General features: G+C 44.4%; 4 protein-coding genes across 9 annotated transcripts; all 4 read right to left on the bottom strand.

Moving 5' to 3' along the window:
* Positions 1 to 46: 46 nt before the first annotated feature.
* Positions 47 to 3,427, bottom strand: LOC133144614 (histone-lysine N-methyltransferase SETDB1-A-like). Of its 3 annotated transcripts, XM_061267454.1 has the most exons (9): positions 3,218 to 3,427; positions 2,758 to 2,893; positions 2,577 to 2,683; positions 1,707 to 2,501; positions 1,474 to 1,638; positions 1,089 to 1,284; positions 952 to 1,025; positions 561 to 751; positions 47 to 432 (listed from the first exon to the last, which is right to left on the bottom strand). In XM_061267454.1, the coding sequence occupies exons 2-9, from the start codon at positions 2,856 to 2,858 to the stop codon at positions 346 to 348; spliced, it is 1,716 nt and encodes a 571-aa protein (XP_061123438.1). In that variant the 5' UTR covers positions 2,859 to 2,893; positions 3,218 to 3,427; the 3' UTR covers positions 47 to 345. The 3 variants fall into 3 exon arrangements, with proteins under 3 accessions (XP_061123438.1, XP_061123436.1, XP_061123437.1); XM_061267452.1 differs by having other exon boundaries at positions 952 to 1,284; XM_061267453.1 differs by having other exon boundaries at positions 952 to 1,284; positions 2,577 to 2,680.
* A 595-nt stretch (positions 3,428 to 4,022) lies between these two features.
* Positions 4,023 to 6,641, bottom strand: LOC133144465 (histone-lysine N-methyltransferase SETDB1-B-like). 2 transcript variants are annotated; one of them, XM_061267173.1, is made up of 8 exons: positions 6,443 to 6,641; positions 5,983 to 6,069; positions 5,527 to 5,811; positions 5,276 to 5,443; positions 4,933 to 5,134; positions 4,725 to 4,798; positions 4,417 to 4,607; positions 4,023 to 4,318 (listed from the first exon to the last, which is right to left on the bottom strand). In XM_061267173.1, exons 1-8 carry the CDS (start codon positions 6,498 to 6,500, stop codon positions 4,214 to 4,216), a joined length of 1,170 nt encoding a protein of 389 aa, XP_061123157.1. In that variant the 5' UTR covers positions 6,501 to 6,641; the 3' UTR covers positions 4,023 to 4,213. The 2 variants fall into 2 exon arrangements, with proteins under 2 accessions (XP_061123157.1, XP_061123158.1); XM_061267174.1 differs by having other exon boundaries at positions 5,557 to 5,811.
* LOC133144466 (cortexin domain-containing 1 protein-like) lies at positions 6,443 to 7,222 on the bottom strand. Its single transcript, XM_061267176.1, has one exon. The coding sequence runs from the start codon at positions 7,046 to 7,048 to the stop codon at positions 6,869 to 6,871; it is 180 nt and encodes a 59-aa protein (XP_061123160.1). The 5' UTR covers positions 7,049 to 7,222; the 3' UTR covers positions 6,443 to 6,868.
* A 1,330-nt stretch (positions 7,223 to 8,552) lies between these two features.
* On the bottom strand, positions 8,553 to 15,102 carry cers2a (ceramide synthase 2a). 3 transcript variants are annotated; one of them, XM_061267172.1, is made up of 11 exons: positions 14,658 to 15,102; positions 12,691 to 12,861; positions 12,513 to 12,630; positions 12,308 to 12,426; positions 12,077 to 12,134; positions 11,893 to 11,943; positions 11,702 to 11,794; positions 10,759 to 10,887; positions 10,403 to 10,509; positions 10,069 to 10,222; positions 8,553 to 9,826 (listed from the first exon to the last, which is right to left on the bottom strand). In XM_061267172.1, exons 2-11 carry the CDS (start codon positions 12,858 to 12,860, stop codon positions 9,683 to 9,685), a joined length of 1,143 nt encoding a protein of 380 aa, XP_061123156.1. In that variant the 5' UTR covers position 12,861; positions 14,658 to 15,102; the 3' UTR covers positions 8,553 to 9,682. The 3 variants fall into 3 exon arrangements, with proteins under 3 accessions (XP_061123156.1, XP_061123155.1, XP_061123154.1); XM_061267171.1 differs by having other exon boundaries at positions 12,691 to 12,864; positions 14,658 to 15,100; XM_061267170.1 differs by lacking the exon at positions 14,658 to 15,102 and adding an exon at positions 13,218 to 13,273.
* Positions 15,103 to 15,894: the final 792 nt, after the last annotated feature.

The following is a 15,894-nucleotide window of genomic DNA, read 5'->3' as shown; positions in this document are numbered from 1 at the left end:
GCTGCCGCTTGCTAAATCATTTCAAAGTTGCACTTCATCTAACAAATGAGGAGCGTAAACAGAACTTTATTCGGGAAATAATATGTAACAATACAAACGGGCGGCGCAACACTCCATCATAGAAGGAAACATGAGAGAACTATTTGGTTACTGAAATGAATTGGGATGTAAAAATGATTCCAGCATTGATTTTTTTTTCCATTCACGAATAAGGGTAGAACTAGACTACATTGACACGCGTTGTATCGTCCTTTCCATCTTACAATCAAGCGGAAGTCGATTTCTTTGATGAAGGCGAGTGCTGGTCACAGGGCACGCGTGCCTTTCATTGTCCAGCGACATGAGTTAAGAGTCTGTATGGAACTGCTTCATTTTAGCCATGATTTCCAGGCGCCACGAGCCCCTGTAGATCCATTCCTCACGTAGACTTTCCTAAAGATGACAGCGTTTCCTCAAACCGATGGACAAATGCTGCTCCACAATAACCCCATTCTTGACTGCGCCAATCATATCTGAGCGAGCGTACTTTCAAACATACATTGAGCGGCAGGCATACTGACCACAAAGCGGATCTCCATCAGGCTACAGTCGAGCGACTGAACCACACAGCTCTCCTGAACTCCACCGAGCTCCACGTTCAGGCTTTGTCCACACTTGACCTGGGCAAGGGGAGGGTAAGGCCAGACCTTGATGTATTCCTTCACAAATTCCCTGTGGTAAGTGTCACTGATGTCTTCCAAAGGGTCCTCCACTGTGACGGACGGACGGACGGACGGGAAAGCAACACAGCACAATGAAATCAAAGACAAAAAGTCTGGCTCCATTTAATTATTCAAGAGCCAGTTCCATTTTTAAAAGGTGCACGTGACCCAATAAGATTGTCTCGAATAGAAATGCACGGAAAGAAAGCATCGAAATATGAACGATGCACGGAAAGACGCCCAAACCTACGTGGTGCGCACACCAGATGAAGATGAGGCATGCCCACATACAGCGCCGTTTGATCGTCACCAAAGGCCAGAAACCTAAACAACGGAGGAATCAAACGGATCCGACTTTTGTCGCTACGCGACACGCATCGGAGATACCTCTGACGGTTCTTTCTGATGGGAAACTCGGCCAAAATGCCGGCGCGGAGGTGGCCCTCGGACTTGGAGCCGATCACCACTCGGGCGCCGACGTACAAGTAGTCCAACTTGGGTGCGTTTTTGAAAGCCAGGTGGTGCGCCGAGACCAGGCGGCTGGTCTTGTCGTAAAATTGGACCAAATATTGGACCTTATCAGCTAAGGGAAAAATGAAGAACATTTAAGAACAGCCAAGCTCCCCTTTTTCATTTTGGAAGTTTTGGCTGAGTGAGTACATGACAAAAAAAAGAAAAAAAAAAGGCAAATCTTTCTCAGTGCAACGAGCAGATTTGAGGTCAAAGGTTAACTCCTTCATAATACAAAACCAAGAATGCAGATTTTCTTTACCAACTTTGATCATTTCCCGCACTTTCCCACGCTGCCACCACATTTTCGACTTCTTGGCCAACACTCCCATTCCGACTTTAATCTTGGCTTGTGGCACTCGTGCGGGCACCTTACAAGAACGCTCGCTGGACATGCAGCTTGACGATATATACACCACACTTTGAACTGTGAGCAGAAGGGACATTTCAAGTGTATGACATGCTGTCAACAAAGCATTGTGGCGAGAACAGTACCTTGGGGAGACGGCTGGACATCATTTTTCTTTGCTTTTCCATCATCTGGTCCAGTTGCCTTTGTCTTGCCCACGGAGTTGCTTTCACTTGAGTTGCTTTTGCGCTTTGTGTTCTTTTCAATGGTCTTACTGGTGCTTGCAGTGCTCCCTAGGCTGGTCTCACTTGAGGAGTTTGGTGTATCCGGGGTCTTAGCGTTGCCGCCAGTGTCATTTGTAACTGCTCTAGTTTGACGTGATGTTTTTGCATCCTTCTTCTTTTTGTCCACCGGCGGTCCCGATGCTTTCCTGGGAGATGTATTTATAGGCCATTTAATTTTCATACGTCGCCTTTTGTCCGGTGACGGCTCCTCTAAAAATACCCAATCGCTTGCACTGTCATCAAAGTCGGAGGTGTATGTGTCGGACTCGGATGGAACGGGACTTGAGTGGTTACTGTCACTATGGTGATTTGGGATACGTCGCCTTTTCTTCGGTGACGGCTCCTCTGCGAATACGGAATGGCTTGCACTGTTCTCAAACTCGGGTGAACCAAAATCGGAGTCGTGTGTGTCAGACTTGGATGGAAGGGGACTTGACTTGGATGGAAGGGGACTTGAGTGTTTACTCGTGTCACGATCGGCAGGATTTTTCCCAGGTATTTCGCTTTTGCTCATTTTGCTCAAGACTTTCGTTGCCTCTCTCGTTAAAGTGACTTGGCTGTCAATGTCACTCAAGTAGTTGTTTGGTATAGGGCTGTCGCTTCTCGGAGTATTGCAAACATCTATCTCAGACGCATAGGACGGTGAACGGGAGATTCCTGCAAAGCCAAAGAACACACAGGAATTGTAAACTCAGCTCACTTGACGGATATTCGGGCTTTGAACAAATTTACCATCACTTATTTCGATGACGTCGTCATCGGAATCGGTGTCCGTGTATTTCCATCCCAGAAAGGCATAGAGTTCCTTCACAACGGTTTCATATGCTGTCGCAGAGCTGCTAGAAAATAACGGGCCTTCTGTCAAAGTCAAGATTTGTTTTTCTATATGTACACCGAGTTATATTCTACTCACTTGCTGAGTTCCAGGAGTCGGTCACGCTGTTTCTTGCACTTTTCTAATTGGGACTTCATCGCATTACGTTGCTCCAGTAGATTAGTAGGGGTCACATCCATTTTTGGCACGGACTCCGAAATCGAACTTTGGAGCTCTTCATGCGTCATGGCCAAATAGTGGCCAATGGATAGTAAAAAAAACAAACAAAAAATAGGAGACTTATATATGAGCCTAATGAGTGATTTGTGGCGCAAAAGTTTAGGGGTGGTCACAGAAGAAACTTGGAATCATGAACTATTGAAATATGACTTTATACTTGCGGTTAATCCGAATGACTTTACATTGAATGGCTTTTATTTTTGTTTGTTTGCGTTCTGGTCATAGTGACCTTAATATCAGCGTCACGAAACAAATGTGTGGAAACAAGGGGAGCAAAGAAAATGCGAAAACTACGGAACTTATTCAGCTCTCAACTCACCGGGTTAAAATGGCGGTCGGTAGACGGGTCCAATGAAGCACGTCATTTATCGCATGAATACATTGTCCGGGTATGGTACTTTACCGATCAAGTTAACGGCAATACCCTTATCAATTTTAACCACGACAAAAGCAGCCTCTTAGAACACGTTTTTCCCTATACTATACGTTATGACGAAAGGAGTCTTCTTCGTTCATCATTGAAACCGTTGCTGCCCTCCCGTGGTCATAAGGACGAATAACATGTATTTTGAAGGAAGGAGCTATACATAGTATAGCTATACTAGTACTTCTATTTGAATATTCTATATCGCTACTTCAACTTTTCTTTCCAGAAAGAACATTTCTACAACAGTAAAATTATTTTTTATTGTAAATGCTGCAGCATGCATTAAATTTTTCATGGTATTGTTGGATAAAGAAACAAGAACTATGTACAATTCCAATTTGTATGTTTTTTGCGCTTTTTGTTTTTTTAATGTAGCAATTAAAAATGACCTCACATAAACAAAAACAGTGTCTGAGCAGAGGTCATATTTCGTCAACGGGTCATTCGTAAGTCAAGGTTTCACTGTATAACATTTTATCAATAGAAAAATGCACAAGATTCTTCTAATGATCAACAGAGAACATACTGAACTGTACTTAAAAGTTAAAACTTTTGAAGATTTACGAACCTCTAGCGCGTTCTCTCTGATGCATTAAAACGACTGCCTGTCGTTTGTCAGCTAAACACCGCTGTTTGTCAATGACTATATACAAAATGTACACTTTTCCGGGAAAAAAATTAACACTAAACACTGGAAGAAAAAAAAAACAAGCTGTTTTTAATCGTTTGTATAGTAAATTGGAAATAAAAGGAATCCACCCAAGAATGAGCACACTCCTTTGTACAATTCACTGAAGAGAACTCGAACTAAAAGCTAGATTAAAAAGTCCGCCTTTCTGGAGAAAGGTGAAGTCTTATTACAATGATGGACTTGTAACTGGAGTCACATTACTGTTGAGCCGCCTCAGCTTCTCTTCTCCTCATTTCCAAAAACCTCGGCATATGGGACAGCCGTATGGAGCCTCGATGGATCCATTCTTTGTGCTGATTACACTGAGGAAATGGCAACATATAACCAACCGCAGCGTCAATGGGACAACGGAGATGACGAGAATTAAGATAGGATGGATAAGGAGAAAGGTGGCACCAACCTCGGAAACTGCCATTATCAAGCTGGAGTCGACCATCTCTACCTTGCACCTCTGCAGGGTTCCGTTAAACTCCACCGAGGCGTTCTGGCCAGGCTTGTATTGGGTTAAATGAGGGTACGGCCAGTCCCTTAGGTACTGCCTCATAAAACGCTGGTGAGCCTCGTCTTGAATGTCCTCTGTGGGGTCTGGTACTGATGGGTGACAAAAACAATATTTAAGACCATGATAGAATTCCATTCAATCAAATCCTGTACATTTTCACAATTGAGAAAAAAAGTCCAAAAAAAGGGGAAACGTGTCAAATTTACATGGTCTGCACACGAGGTAAAATAATGTTAAGCCAACATAGATGGGTCTGTGGTTATCCAGGAACACCAAAAACCTAAAAATGGAGACAAAGAAAAAAAAAAAAGGTCATATCATATTCAATGTTTTTATTCAAACTGCATTTTTTTCCATAATCACACCTCTCGCAACGGTTTACCTTCCGATACATTCTCATTTTCAAGCACCCACCTCAGGCGGTTCTTTCTGGTAGGGAGCTCTGCCAAGATACCAGCTCGGAACTGAGTGGTATCCTCCTGACAGTTGACGACCACACGAGCGCCGACGTACACCTGCTCCAGCCTCGGCGTGACCTCAAAAGCAATGTGGTGTCCTGAGACTAGGCTCCTTCCCTTTTCTTCAAACATAATCTTGTACTTCAGCCGGCCATCTTCTACAATGACATTTAAGACGTAGTTTATCAGGGTTTTGGGAAAACCCTGACGACGTAAACAAAATACCACTCGCAATGGGTTCAGGCTCGACTCGGCATGTCATCATCACCTTCCGAAAATAAATGCTCAATTCTTCCCACCTTTGGTAACAACCTCCACAATCTGCCCCCGTTGCCACTTCAAGTTCTTCTTCCTGGCCAGTACGGTCGACCCGACGGTGACTTCCTCCTCGGGGAGATCAGGGCGGATTTTTGTTGCTTCTTGAGGCACATAGGCAAACGCTGAAGAATCAATGATGGGTGTGTGATCTGTGGAAATAGAGGTTAGAACAAAAAGGGAATTTAGTGCTCCAAGTAATGCCTAGACCTGGCAGCTCGGTGTGGGTACTTACTAATATTGTTGACTTGTTTTTTTTTTTTACCCTTCGATTTCTTGGCCGACGCATTATCGGAATCGCTGGATTCGTCATCCTGTTCCAATTCAGAATCGGAACTGCTCTGAGATTCATCCTCGCTGTAAAACTGCGACGGCGTCGGCGGTCGAAGAGCACTGATCTTGTGATCGGGAAGCCGAACCAAAGACACCTCCACTCTTTTCAATAATCCATTTTCCAAACATGTCCTTTTGGATGAATAGCCACTAGTGGAAGGACCAGACTCACATTCAGGCAAGTTTTCTAAAACAAAAAGAATCAAAAGAAGAATGAATACATTAGACGACAACAAACCTGAATATTGATCGAGATCGATTAGAGTCATTCAAAGTCAAACATTCATTTCTCTTTGCTTCTTCTCCCGACGAGTGTCGCTGAAATGGTTTGTCCGCAGTAAAGCCACCCATTACTTACCAAACTCGAATCGGCCCCTCTTTGCACTAGTTTCTTCGGACTGTAACATTGTTACCTCCAACTGATCACCCATCTCCATCATTTTCACTAACACACAAAAGCAATCAGTGAGTAAGAAAAGAAAACATTTCGGCTATAAAATTTAAAACAGACAAGGCAGAAAAAAAAAATCAAGCATTGCTTATGAATTTAAATGGAAGGGTTTATTTTCAGAAACCAAAATTCATGAGACTGGATTGGACAAAAATGATGTAGCCACCTTGTAGGCTAATCACTGCAATTCAACAACTTTCGCAGCACATTAGTACCTCTTATTACCCAATGAAGCTACAATAAAGCCTATATTGACATGATTGAAATGTATATATTCGAATTGATTGACAGAGTCAAAGCTTAACTGATTAAACATGTCAAGTACAAAGCGACGCATTTAGCAATGCAGGACATGGGATTAGCTTACCCGATTTAACGAAACCTCCGCCTTTTTCGGGACTGCGATTTTGGACCACTAAGAGCATGAAGGGCTTCTTAAAGCCAATACCAAAGCGTTATCGCCTTGACAACCAATGCTTAATATAAGATTGTGTTTACTGTCACAGCTCGCTCGCTACTCGTCGTGGCCTTCTTCTTCTTCCAAATGTTTTCTTCTTCTTCGTTTTTTTCTTCTTTGCACGAATCGTTTGACGTTTGCCAAACGGCATAATGGTACAATGTCGCCCTCTGCTGGACAGGAGTGTGTATGTTGTTCATGTCTGTCATTTGCCATGTGAAGCGCTTTGAACTAAATATGATTTCACTTGATTTGACTATCGATATTTTGTCGGAACCCTATTCGAGGTCAGGTCTGCAGTATCTTCACATCTACCATGGCGAACGGTCAACGTCTTCAGGTAATCTGCTCCTCCTGGTAGGTGGAGGTGGAGATGGAACCGTAGGGGTCCACCACCATCTGGGCACAGCGCACCACCGTCACCAGCAGGAAGAAGCACAAGAGGAAGAGGAAGAAGAGCGCAAAACCCAGATCCACATCCACCTCCAACAGGGGGGGCTGCGTCCCGTGGTCCATGGGGCCGATGAAACGGATTCCTCCCAGTGTCAACTCAAACGTATGCCAAGGAGACACCGACGATCTCCGTGCTAGAGGAGACAAAGACGAAGCGTAGCGATGGAGAATTCTCGATGGGAGTATTTTAGCAGTTTGTATTGGTCTTCTTTCTGCTACTTTGTCACATACATACAATCTTAGTGCATGCATTCCATTTGGAAGGGTGGTGTACTTTTGACACTCCATGGATACAACTTTCAAGCATCAACGTTTGAAGTATTCAACCAAAAGAAAAGAAAAAAAAAAGAAATAGATAGATATCAACCTCACCAGATGGCCATTCTTGCAGCGGAGCGACTCTCGTGTCTCAACACGTGTCCAAACTTTTGGAAAGTTTCACATGCCAGCGTTAGTCTCTCGGCTCCTTCCCGATAATGCTGTGAGCAAGACGGCGCCGCGGCTTTTCCGCTTACGTTCTTCCCCTCATCATGGTGACACGGGAAAACGAGTAGGTCTGGAAGCTCACAACTCGGGGAACATTACACGGCGTGTATGTGTGAACAGATTTATGTCCCTACAACTTGAGGGATATTGACTCGTGACGCTCGTGCAACATTCATGGCGGCGGCGGCCTCCTCCGGATCCGTAAGCCCTTATTAATACTTGAGTGGGAATCGGATAAGTCGACAAGGCGCCGAGTGAATGAAGCACTTTTGTTCTCCTGTCAAAAGAAGCCTCATCGGGGAGAGAGATTTCACACCGTTCAAACGTACGGAGCTTATGTATTACATAAGGGGAACTAGAATTTACCAGGAGCCATGCGGAAGGACAGGAGAAACAAGAGATGCCATTGCGATTTACATGTGGAGCCAACGGGGTGGAAACTCAACCTGCCACATTAAAATGAACAGTCTTGATGAGCCTGCGTGCGTGTAAAGTGATCGGCCATCGTCAGCCTAGAAGGCCTTTTGAGCTTACGGGCCAAAACAAAAAAAAACAAGACAAGGGAGGAAACTACATCTGTACATCCAGGCTGTTAGGATCCTGAACTCACCCCCCTCCCTTTCTGCGTACTTTGCGCTATGCTTACTGTCTGCTGGACTTATTTATTGGGTTATTTGTTTATTATTTATTCATCGCTCATTTTATTTATTTATTATTTATGCCTTCTTGTTTTTATTTTGTGTCGTCTACTTGTATGTTTATCGTGTACTGCGTCTCGTCACCGTGGGATGGAGGAAACGGTATTTCGCTTGCTTTGTGTGTCTTGACATATGAAGGGATTGACAATAAAGCTGACTTTGACTTCTTTGCTGCGGAAACAATAATACATGCATGGGCTCAACATTTTAGATATCAACAAATACGTATCTATCATCGTTGGCTTGACATTCTTTCCTTGACAACAAGATGCCCACCCACCAGATGGCGCTAAGGCTCTTGCTTTGGCCTGAGCACGAGAACGGGTGCGTTATTGAAGGCCTATTGAATGATTTGCACACACGTCAAATAAAACAATAACAAATATTTTTACACAAATATTGTATTGATCTTCATTATAATATTACACATCAGCAAAACAACAGACTAAAAAATACTTTTTTTTTTTTAGAGGCAAAGCTGTTTGGAAGGAGCAGGTTTAAGTGACACAGGTTGGCGTTTAGCAACAACTCGCAATCTAAACAATAAAGGCACTTGTAAACCACACTTTGGTAAAGGGTTCCTTGAAACACGTCAAATCAAAGTCTTTTTCTTAACAGACAACCAAAACACTGACAAAAGAGAAAAGAGCAAACAAAGCCAAACCTCTGCTGAAAATGAATCAGATTGGGATCCAAATAGAACCCTATACATATGGTCTGGTCTGACTACCGTTCAACGGATCCATAAAGTGCATTTTTGGTTACGGGGGGGGGAAAAAAAAAAAAAAAAAAAAAATTTACCGACCCTGTTCCAGCCCATAAAGACAGAACGTTTTATTTCGGTTTGAGCTACGCCAAACTCTTTTGTCATTTAAGCAGGACTGGAAGGGAAAAAAAATAAAAATCAAACATAACAAAAATACAATCATAAAACTAAAAATTGACATTATGCATAAACAAAAATCCACGTTAAAATGATCTTGGACTGCGGACGCACATTTTGTTGCCCAAAAAGGCAAAGCAACTCCAACCTCCTCGGCGGCTCACTTTCGCAAATTCTTATTTGCCATTCAGTATTTTGCTAATTGCAACAAACTTTCTATTAGGTGTCAGTCTATTGACTTAAATCAAGGTAATGGTCCATCCTAACAACTGCCTAGTTGTACCACTGGCTAGAGTGAAAATGAGTCAGGCAATCCTACTTAGAGGTGTGTTAACCGATGTCGTCCGGCTGAACCTCAGCAACAACAACAACACTTCCAGCTACAGACAGTGTGGCAACAACTACATGTGATGGAGGAGAAAAAAAAAAAACAGACCTCAGCACCAAGGGCACATAATCATGGTCTCCATTGTTCCTTGGTCAATTTCCTTCAATGATCAGAATGGGGGCTGTCTATGATGTTTATTTTGTGTTGTGTAAGAAATGTTTTTGTGTCGTCACTACTATCGTCTGGATTTCAAGGCGCACGCAAGGCTTCGTTCGGCTTCCTGACCTTGCAGCGCGGTGCTTTCAGCGTCCATTTTTTGGCCGGTTGTTGTTGAGCCGCGTATGGCCGTTGTGAAGGTGACCGTTTTTCAACGTTCTATCGCCGTTGCGGTCTTCGTCTTCCGACTCGGTCTCTTCTTTGTCGCTCCGCTCATCCTCAACTATGCCCTGTGGAAGGAGTGGGGGGAAAGAAATTGTTTGGAGCGTCACAACAGCCCAGCTGGGATTGATTGTAAAACTAAATCCATACACCTACTGCTAGCAGCCTATGGAAAATCCTATGGATGGACTCATAGAACATTCAAATCAAGTCCTGGGAGTGACAATTGTTTGGTAGCGGACTAAATCATGTCAGTTTTGTGTTGCCTAAATCAAATGGAAAAAGAATCCCGATTCCTTGAGCTCCTTACGTTGCCGGGGAGGAACTTGATGACCATGCGTACTATGAGCGCCGCCCAGAAGATGTGCAGAGCCAGCAGCAACAACAGCAAGCCGTTGAAGAAGTAGAAGCCGAAGAAGGGCTTGTAGACGGTCATGGGGTACACCAAGGTGGCGTGTATGATGCTGCGCACAAGAACAGAGCGCGCAGTCAGTCACAAGCGCCTCCGCTGGCCGCCCATCAAAAGCCCATTCAACGCTGCGGGATAATGTGCCTGTTGTTATCATGGACATTGTTGCGCTGCATACGCGCAGCAATCCAAACCACTCGTGTGTTCTGAAAGTCTTGCGCAATGGGAGTTTTACCAGAAAGGGAAAATTCCCAGGCGGGTGATGATAAAGACGACCGCGAAGACGACAAAAATGAAGTTGCACGTCCTCTTCCAACCGGCATAGTTGAACATCTTGGCTGACTGAGAGACAGAGGAGGGGAAGGAATGCGCATCACAGGGTCAAAATTCATTTGGCTGGCAAAAAAACGAATTTGACCTCAATCGGATGTCTTACAAGGAAGCTAGCTATCCAATGGATGAATAGCAAATAGTGCGAAAGCTAAACACTTGAGCGTGCTACTTTGTAGAAATTGTCCTTTGAGCCCAAAAGTCAAACAAACGCTGATGTGTATTTTCCTTCCGCCGGTGAGCAGGGTGCAATAATACTACCTCCATGAGATAGTCGGAGGCGTCGTGCGCCAACATGATCAAAGTCCCTCCCCGGATGTAGTTGACCAGCCAGGAGAAGCCGACGAGCACGATGGTGGCAACGTGGTGAACTATTTGCTCTTTGAAATCCTGCAGAGAAGAAAGCAAACTTCTTGTTGACGCTGCTCGGTGACTTATCGCTAAGGCCGTCTGTCCGTTACTGATGTTCCGCTTTGACGAATGATTAACTCGAGCGTTGTTGTGGATTAGACAAGCGGCGCAGGAGGTGACCGAATGACGATAAAATGAGGAAAAGGTCGATTGGGGCGACAGTCGCGGATCCTGTTTCGACACAACGGCGTCCCGGAAAACCACACAAAGTTCAGTTAAATCTCAGGTGACAAAATCGCATCGCTATCAGTGACTTCATTGCTTTCAATCACGTGACGAGGCCATCGGAATGGGAGCACCACGCCCGCCCGATGCCGTCACTCTTTAACTATGGCTCCATTTGGAGGAAGGTTAGTTACGGCGCCATCTGTGCAACTGTAATCGGAGCAACATGCGGATCGTGGTGAAGCCTTGAGTTGAATGGTTTCATCCAAAACCAATTGGCGTACCGTTGCCGCTCATTGACGGAGGGAGGAGGCGCGTTATGAGGTAACGCGACAATTGTTGTCACCTGCCTATTTGCTTTGCCCTGTATGCAAAAAATGGCGGCAAAGCTGTCTGCGCCGCAGGACCTTTTCCGGCTCGGCTCGCTCCAGTCACACTTAAAGCCACAGGGCACCTCGTAAAAGAAACACACCGCCAGTCAAGTGTCGCCTCTCGTGACTCCAAGCGGCTGATGTGACCTAGCGGGCCTTTGTCAAACAGGAAATACTTTGCCATTCTCACGCTCGATCGACACCATACAAGTCAAAAGTCTCGGGTCACTATTTAGGGGTCGCTCCGTGTGCCTTACCTTCCGCTTGACGTCGGACGCTACGCTCACCAGCAGGGACACGTAGAAGCCCAGTTCAATCATGTAGTACCAGTACTGAGATGCTTCCAGCGGCTGGACAAAAGATGCGCGTGATTTGACTGAGAAGATGGGAAATGAAAAAAAATGGACGCACGGGAAAGAAAGAGACAGACAGACAGACAGAAGCATACCATTTTGGGAAAGTTATCCCACATCCTCTTCATATTATAGAACCATGGTTTCTGAGAGGGAGGGGAGAGACAACCGTGAGGATCCAGACGGGGCGTTTGTGGGCCATTAGATTCCGCTTGAGTGCAGATCAATAGGAATGTTGCCACGACAACAACATTTGCTAAAGGATCACTTGAGACTCACGTCAATAAGCGTTGCCAGGCCAGCAAAGAAAGCAAAAAAGTAAAAGGTAAATCTCCAACTGGAAGAGAAAGTACATTTTTGACATTGAGGCACATTGTTAGCACTTGGAGTGAAACAGACCTCCAATAACTGCTTCCTTCTACCTTACTTCAGAAGGTTAAAGCATCACACTAGTGGGCCAATCAAAATGATACAATGGTTTACATTGAACAGCATAAGAGTCCTAACTACCTGGCTTCCTGAAACTTTTTAATCTTGCTCGGCCGGTCCTGGTTCCGCCGCTGTTTGAACCATCGTCGGACCTGTTGCACCGAGTAGTCCGTTTGTTTACTTAACTTCTCAAAGGAGCCCTGAAGAGGAGCAGAAGAGCAGATGTCAGTGCTGACGCTCATGCCAAATTAACACACCAAGAACGTCGCTTTGCTCCTTCCGTGACCTGTGTGGGATGTTTAGACATGCTGCAGAAGTGGGCCTCCAGCAAAGGATTCAAAGGAGGACTAACACGCCTTTTGTCTTTCACTCCCAGCAGGGACGCCAAAGGGATTGCTACCCACCTGAAAAAGGCCATTTGTCAGAAAAGGGGGGAAAAAAAGGCGCTTACAACCGGGACTTACCTTTCAAATACGGGTCTGATGACCAGGAAGCAGATGGCAATAGGGATGAAAGCCCAAAGGTCCGGTAGCTGAGGTAGGACCACATGGGGGTCCTTGAGGTCGGCCCAACCGAAGCCTTCAGGAAACCAAATCCAGTCTGCCCATAGACGCTCGCTTAGCCAAGACAACATCCTGCTGATTTAAAAACACAACATGTTGTTACGGGAAACTGCTCATATGTGCAAGATCATACTTTTTTTTATTTTTCCTCCCCTAGACTGAAGCAAATGTAAATGCTTAATATATCCAGTCATTTGAAAATGGATTCATCATTGCACATCTAATTTAACAGTCTTCTCAGTGATGTCATCCAAACGAGTTCGCCGATAAGCGCCTCTTGGGTGCACCGTGTCACATTTGACACTTGAATAGGAATCCCGATCCTCAATCAAGCTTGTGTGTGGAACAAAACTTTTCAATAAAATCCACAAACAACAGAAGATGAAAACATATCCAAGTATTCGAGATGATCTCATCAAATACCTGACCTCCTTGGCGGGGATATTGTGTAAATCTTTTGAGCGTTCATCTAATGACGTATCTGCAGCATTTATTGCCAACCAGTTGGACAGCATTTGACAGACTCCACCGACAAGGAAGCGTCAGCTCATTTATTTAGTTACCGAGACCAAAGAACGTCATTTTCATTTGAAGCCGCTGAGTCAAACTGGAACACCACGTGACTGACTGACTGCCGCTTACAAATGAACACCCTTTGGAATGAGCATGGCGTCATGCGAGCCTGTAGTCATTCACTAACTCCTCCCACAAATTTACCAGCCCTAAATGTCCCTAGAAGGTGTATTTTTTAAAATACCAATCATTTTAAATGGAGATTAAAGCCTTGCCAGGTAAGGTCACCTGTAAAAGTTGCTCAAATTCTGTCAAGGAGATGAACTAATCAGTCATCCAAAAGGGGAAAATCGTGTGGACTTTCAAACCCATGAAATGCTAGTCATAAAGTCACGATGACCCTTTCAGGAGAGTTCTCATTACGTTAATCATCATGAGTATTTTATTGATCTCATTTGGCATCGAGGTTAGAGACACAAATCATTCAGCATGACGTCTGAACTATTTGATATCCTGCTAAATAGGTTTGGAACAAGTGGATGAAAAGCAAGCCGCTTGACTTGCACTTTTCAGCGTCATTTGGGAAAGCCAAACAACTTCTGTCGTAAGTGGATCCACGATGGAACGCTCCAGGAAAATAGGAGCTGAATTTAAACTGCACTACTTGTTTGTTGTATATCAACCTGGTCGGTCGGAGGAGCATCCTGAGGCTGACAAACTTTGGTGCTCCAACTTGCAGCTTTCTACGCACTTTGCGTAAACACTTTGGGAGTGGTTCTGGCCAAAGCAACCAACACACGCGCACACACACACGCGTGGCGCAAACGGGGAACATAGCGGAACCAGACGTTAAGAAATAAGAACGCAATCAAACAAATCGTCTGCCCTAAATGGCCATGTCACGTGAAGAGTCCAAATGGTGCGACTTTGAAGCGGTGCGTCGCACTTTACGTCGAAAAACTTTTCGGCGTAAACGGAATGAACGTAACAGACCCATATCCTAAACCTAACAACACATTTCTTTAACGCCGAGGGAACAATTAGCTATGACGAAAGGTTTATAAGTTGGGCTTGTCTTATCGCGGTTCTCCTACAAGAAAAGAAAAAAAAACCCAAGTGAGAAGACGACAAGCTTGGGCCTGCTAGCTCAACTTTGATGATTAGCTCTTTTCCGCCTCGCTCATTTTGCAAGCTGTCACGGGTGCTCGCTCTTATGCGCTTTGTTCAATAAACTATTTCTGAAAGGATAATCAAGCGCCAGTGGTGTTCATTTTTTTAACTTTCAAAAAGGAATCAACGGCCAGGGTGAATTGGGGAAAAGCGTCCATCGAGTAACGGTGCAGCCGCCAACTTACCTTCTCAGACTTTATTGGATAGGGCCAGGTAGTGTTGTATTCGGCGGTTCTTTGCAGCTGCTTGTCCTCTTTTCCTGTTCACGCGGAGTGAATTTCATGTACGCTTCCCCATTCGAGGCACTTGTGAACATTCAATTGAATGGCAACAGCCCGCTCGTTTGCCTCTTGAGCTCAGGTTCGCCTCGTTCTCTGGGCTGGGCTGGTCTAGGCTGGGCGGGGGTGAGGGAAATCGGTCGCACTTTGACTTCGCAGCACTCCTCCTCTCAAGTGGGGATTTCAAGTCTAGCAAAGTGCCAAAAGGGCCGATGTGTTGCCTTTCTCTGTCATTTCGCAGTTGGTTATCCAAGTCGGCCGATGAATATTACGGTGGCTGGTTTCGAGTGAGCCGGCCGGTACCGGGTTAGCAGGCTGGCAAAAATGACGTGAGTGACACTCGGATAAGGGCTCTCAGTCAAAATGAGCTGCGCTTTAGTGCCACTAGGGGGCGCCCACCACCCCATCATCCATAATAATCATGTGAATTCAAAAGCATTCATATGCATTTATTGGTCGCCATTTGCCCACACTAAAAACGGCTAGAGACGTAAAAACAACCACAAATAAAAACGTTATCAATAGGACAGTTCTACTTCAAAGTCAAAGTCTGCTTTATTGTGCTGAATTGTCTTGTGAGGGAGGACACGGCACATAGTAGTATTTTTAGTATTTGAGTTCTATTCAGATCCAGAAAACGATTATGATCTAGGATTTTACAATTGTATTCATATTGATTATTCTTCTCTTTCACAGCCGCTTGCAGCCAAAAAATGAGGCCGTCATACTTCAGACATGCCACAGAAGCGTGTTTGGACACATCAGACCAAACCCAGAATGCTTTGGCAGACCAGAGCTCCAAACACTTTTCCCCATCCACTCCATATTCATACAGTAAACACAATAAAACTTGTGTGATTCTTTATTTTTTACATTTATTCTTGATTTTAGCTGTCTTCTCTCTATTCAGTTCCTTTTTATGGAGAAAGGGCACCAAACACACAACATCTGCCACAAGTTCTGTCTTTTGTCTAAATTGTACTTTATTTTCTTTTAAAGACATAATTTAAAACAGCAACTGTAGAGAATAAATAAGGAAACATTATGCTTTTTTTTAACTTCCTTACATTTATGTCATTAAAAACTCTATAATAAGGATATTCATTGTCTTGAAGGAATGAGTCCTCTTAATTCTTCAAATAAA

Source organism: Syngnathus typhle, linkage group LG20 (genome assembly GCF_033458585.1).
Source record: "Syngnathus typhle isolate RoL2023-S1 ecotype Sweden linkage group LG20, RoL_Styp_1.0, whole genome shotgun sequence".
In the NCBI taxonomy this organism is placed as follows: domain Eukaryota; kingdom Metazoa; phylum Chordata; class Actinopteri; order Syngnathiformes; family Syngnathidae; genus Syngnathus; species Syngnathus typhle.
Note: the sequence above shows the minus strand (reverse complement) of the source record. Positions and strands in the feature narration are given on the sequence as shown.

Excerpts from the sequence above, each read along its gene's own strand:
- LOC133144466 (XM_061267176.1), bottom strand. The coding sequence starts at position 7,048 with ATGGACCACGGGACGCAGCCCCCCCTGTTGGAGGTGGATGTGGATCTG.
- LOC133144614 (XM_061267452.1), bottom strand. The coding sequence starts at position 2,858 with ATGGATGTGACCCCTACTAATCTACTGGAGCAACGTAATGCGATGAAG. Across the intron at positions 2,684-2,757 it reads CGACTCCTGGAACTCAGCAA|CAGCTCTGCGACAGCATATG; the intron begins GTGAGTAGAATA and ends GTTATTTTCTAG. Across the intron at positions 433-560 it reads TGATGGAGATCCGCTTTGTG|GAAAGTCTACGTGAGGAATG; the intron begins GTCAGTATGCCT and ends TGTCATCTTTAG.
- cers2a (XM_061267170.1), bottom strand. The coding sequence starts at position 13,258 with ATGAACGCTCAAAAGATTTACACAATATCCCCGCCAAGGAG. Across the intron at positions 12,135-12,307 it reads AAAAAGTTTCAGGAAGCCAG|TTGGAGATTTACCTTTTACT; the intron begins GTAGTTAGGACT and ends TTTCTCTTCCAG. Across the intron at positions 11,795-11,892 it reads GGGATAACTTTCCCAAAATG|CCGCTGGAAGCATCTCAGTA; the intron begins GTATGCTTCTGT and ends TCTTTTGTCCAG.
- LOC133144465 (XM_061267173.1), bottom strand. The coding sequence starts at position 6,500 with ATGCTCTTAGTGGTCCAAAATCGCAGTCCCGAAAAAGGCGGAGGTTTC. Across the intron at positions 5,135-5,275 it reads TGTGGAGGTTGTTACCAAAG|AAGATGGCCGGCTGAAGTAC; the intron begins GTGGGAAGAATT and ends ATGTCATTGTAG. Across the intron at positions 4,608-4,724 it reads TTACCTCGTGTGCAGACCAT|TACCAGACCCCACAGAGGAC; the intron begins GTAAATTTGACA and ends GTCACCCATCAG.